The 3,987-nt window shown below is 30.6% G+C and overlaps 1 protein-coding gene across 1 annotated transcript; it reads right to left on the bottom strand.

The window, feature by feature from the left end:
* Positions 1-536: 536 nt before the first annotated feature.
* Positions 537-3,328, bottom strand: LOC134681585 (slit homolog 1 protein-like). The gene has a single exon (XM_063541233.1). It carries the CDS (start codon positions 2,990-2,992, stop codon positions 1,118-1,120), a length of 1,875 nt encoding a protein of 624 aa, XP_063397303.1. The 5' UTR covers positions 2,993-3,328; the 3' UTR covers positions 537-1,117.
* Between the last annotated feature and the right edge of the window lie 659 nt (positions 3,329-3,987).

Below are 3,987 nucleotides of genomic sequence, written 5' to 3' on the forward strand. Positions count from 1 at the left end.
CTGGTTCTCCGGAAGGGTAAGCAGATCCTGTTCCACATTAGGCATTTCCCGGTTTCGAGCAAGTTGTATGCCCACTCAAATACCGTTTAATTAGTGACTTTAGATATTCAATCATCGAAAAGCACTTTCAATCTCTGAAATAACACAGTAATAGCATTTCGTTTTCTGTATTTTCCTATCCTATTTGGAAACCATGCATACAGCTCATGTCTAATAACTTTAAATAATTTGAACCTTAACTTAAAGACTTATTCTGTGTAAATAAGCTTGCAGTACAATCAGTAAAAAAAAACATCATTTTAAAATGAGATCGTCCCAGATATCTTAGACAATAAGTATGCTCTGAATATAATTGGAAAATAAACGGACATATTGGTAGGTAAACATAATTAGCATGAATTGATGTTGAACTGCTGTAAGTTTAATTCAGCTATTTTCCTCATTCATTTATTCTGATTTGAAACTGCTAAAACCTTCATGCAATTATGTCACCTTTGTGTTCAAGCTTCATACTCATCAAAGAAAACTTTAATTTATCCTTGTTTTGACAAAACAGAATGAATTAAACGACTTTTCATAACATTATACTAAGTATTCTTTAAACAAGTATGATACGTAAAAGCTTGAAAAAGACTTACCTCAATAGTTAGATACAAATCACAAAACCACCCCAACAAAGCACAAAAGACGTTATGTTGACATCAAAGAATGCCGCATATTTTATACTGGCTCTAATAAATGCTGCTATTTCAATTGCAGTTGTGCGATGTTGGATAAAGGATTTTTACCATCGAGGTTTAATACTTTATTTGGCCTTTAATGTTTTCATTCAAAAGTCACTGGTGAGTCTTTTTTAACCAAACACGATAAAGAGTAAACACAATTAATACTTAATTTTATAATTTCATGCGTCCTTGTGAAAAATATGTTAACAAATGCACATCTTGATGTGTTTTAACTTTAACATAATAAACAAGAGTTTATCTTTTAGTCGATCTCAAAACAATTCCTTCCATTTATAATTATCTCAGGTGTATATTATTTACATGTACTGATAAATAAGAACGATACATTCGAGTTTTTGTGTTTCCTTATGACATGAATTACTAGTTTTCCTCTAAACAAATTGTTCCTTGATTTGGAGTCTTGAATACATTTCTTCCTTAATCAATTTATCTTTTTTTTTTAAATTTATAAAACTATTCATTTTTAAAAATGCTCTCAAATATTTGTGAGTCACATCTTGATAGTCCAACATGTCATAATTTATAACGATAATTTCACGATTGATATCATATCTATAATTGTACCATGCATATTTCCATTCTTTCTTAATCCACATTTCTGTTGAACTTTCGCAATCCTCGGACAAAAAAATTACGAAATTAAGACTCGTTGACATTATATCAATAGTTTCTTCCTCACGCAGTCGCCCTATTTGACAATCTCGATAAGGTAAAAACACACTGAGTTTTTTTTCTTGAAGAAAAGGAACAAATGACGACGTCAGCCAATGTCGTAAATAAACGTCATTTTCATTGCAAGATATGTAGATATCATATGCATATGCGTCTGATGGAATAACTACCCCTTTGCAGTACTTCAGAAATTTTCTTGTCATTATGAAAAGTTCAAACCGGAAGGTATATATAGAAAGCGATGATACAGTTACAATAAACACTGCCACGGCAAGTGAAATATTCAAACATAAGATATAGGCATTGTAAAGTCTACATCCAAGGTCATGACTAGTCATATTCAATATGTGAACTTTTTCATTATGATACTTGCAGTATACTCTCGTAGTATTAAAACATTTGCTCTGAAATGATGGCAGCCAATTTTGAAGCCAAAGGTCTTTGCATTTGCAGTGCTTAACGACGTCTCCTATGTATATCTGACAAGGATTTAAAATTTGCAAAAATCGGGGAGTGTTCGTTATTTCGTTTTTTGACAAATTAATTAAACTTACATTTCGTAATTTGAAAATAAGATCGTCTGGTATTGCTTTAATCTTATTGTTTGATAAATCAAGTTTCTGTATGTATTTGCTATAATAATAAAGAAGGTTTCCATTACCATTGGTGTTGATCTCATGATTCTTATTAAGCATACTTGATAATTTATTACTAGAAAGATCTATCTCAAGATCAGTTCGCAATGGCAACGCAGATGGCAATCCACTCCTTCCCGTTCTGGAACAATCAATTACAGTTCTTAATTTACTAGGCTGGTAAAAACAGTGACACTTTGGAGGACATCTGTCGGCAATTGTTAAATTACAAATTAAACGATCGAGAGATTTGCTTTTTATTATATCAATCAGAAGAACGTTTTTCAATTCTGGAGGAGAATGACAGGTTACTTCGAAATAGTTTCTATGCAACATATTTAAAATAATTGACGACTTTAGTGTAAACAAGTACATATTGCAGTCACATATCCAATTGTTTTCTCGTAAATCAAATCCATAAGATAGTAGTTTTCCTAAGAAAAAGAAATTTCTAAATCCTATTTCAGAAAATTTCACAAAATATGACAACTTATTGTTAGATAAATTAACATATCCTCCATATCCAAAGTTTGATTTTGTTTTACATGTCCAATCTAGTTCATTGCTTATACTTGTTACCTTATTGAAAGAAAAATCAGTCTCGCAGAACGCTGGTTGATTTTCCCACAATATATTGGTAATATCAACTGTAGTCAATAGATTATGAGACACATCAAAATTAAGAAGACTTGCAGCCATGTTTAATAACAATCCTGGTTCTATGTACCTCAAACGGTTGTAGGAAAGGTCAATATTGCGCAAATATTTCATTCCGATAAAGGTATTGTTCCTCAAGTATTCAATTTCGTTATGATGCAATTTCAGAGAGTCTAAGCTTTTAAGGCAAACAATGTTGTCAACTCTTTTTATCTCATTATAAGAAAAATCTATTTGAATGATTCCAGTAAAATCACATAGATTTACCGGGAGCCTCTTCATCAATTTAGATACGTGTTTTATCCTATCCGGTAATGAACGTTAAAAACACTTGGTATTTTTATTTCAGGATTATCAAATATGTCATTGTACAATACTTTCAAATAATACAGTTTTTCCCGCGTTTTATACATATTACACATACAACAACTGTCAAGGTGATACTCATTTCTCCTACAGGAAAACGCACAGTGTAGATCTGTTCGGTTGAATAAAGATATGAATATGTCGGACCTAGAAAGTAAATCCACAACAACGAACCGACTGAAAATCATAAAGTATATGCACAAGAACCTCATTGTTCCTTGTTGTTTAAGGTGCCCATTAATATGAACTCGACATTCGACAAGTTTCTATAATTATAAGTAAAAGTCTAAATTTCATGATCCGGTACTTATTAAGTTTAGTAATTGGTTGTTTTCTATAGCCTCTTGAAATTATAAATGTATTATAAAGATTGTTATGTAGTATCTACATTCATATCATGTCATTTCCTTCTATCCAATTCAATTACGTTGATATATGAATTAAAAGTGATGTAATTCATTTTTCTTAATGACATTTTTAATGTGTGGATTTTTTGTATATTTTAGAAGGGTTTCGGTTTGAGCACTCTAGATGAAGGTAAATATATACCAGAGTGCGAATTTGGTGTCCACACTTATCACTTGTTAGTCATATAATCCTATAACTCAGGCAAACAACAGTGTATAATTTCGAAAAAGTACATCTAGAATAAACTTAATTAATATTGAACCAATCCATATTGAATTTAATGTTTTGTATAAGTTGTGCTGGTTTTGGATTTTATATTTCATGTTCCTTTGAGGCGCTCATTGCAAAATAAAATTATTTGTATTTGTATTTATATTTGCATTGGATCGATAAAGTATTTCTTACACTATGATTGAAATTTTATATAAAGTACAAAACATAATTTTAAGTTGAAAATGTAAGAAATTTAACTATAGTTTTACAAAAAGTTGTTGTACACTATA

This window comes from Mytilus trossulus, chromosome 8 (genome assembly GCF_036588685.1).
Source record: "Mytilus trossulus isolate FHL-02 chromosome 8, PNRI_Mtr1.1.1.hap1, whole genome shotgun sequence".
Classification (NCBI taxonomy): domain Eukaryota; kingdom Metazoa; phylum Mollusca; class Bivalvia; order Mytilida; family Mytilidae; genus Mytilus; species Mytilus trossulus.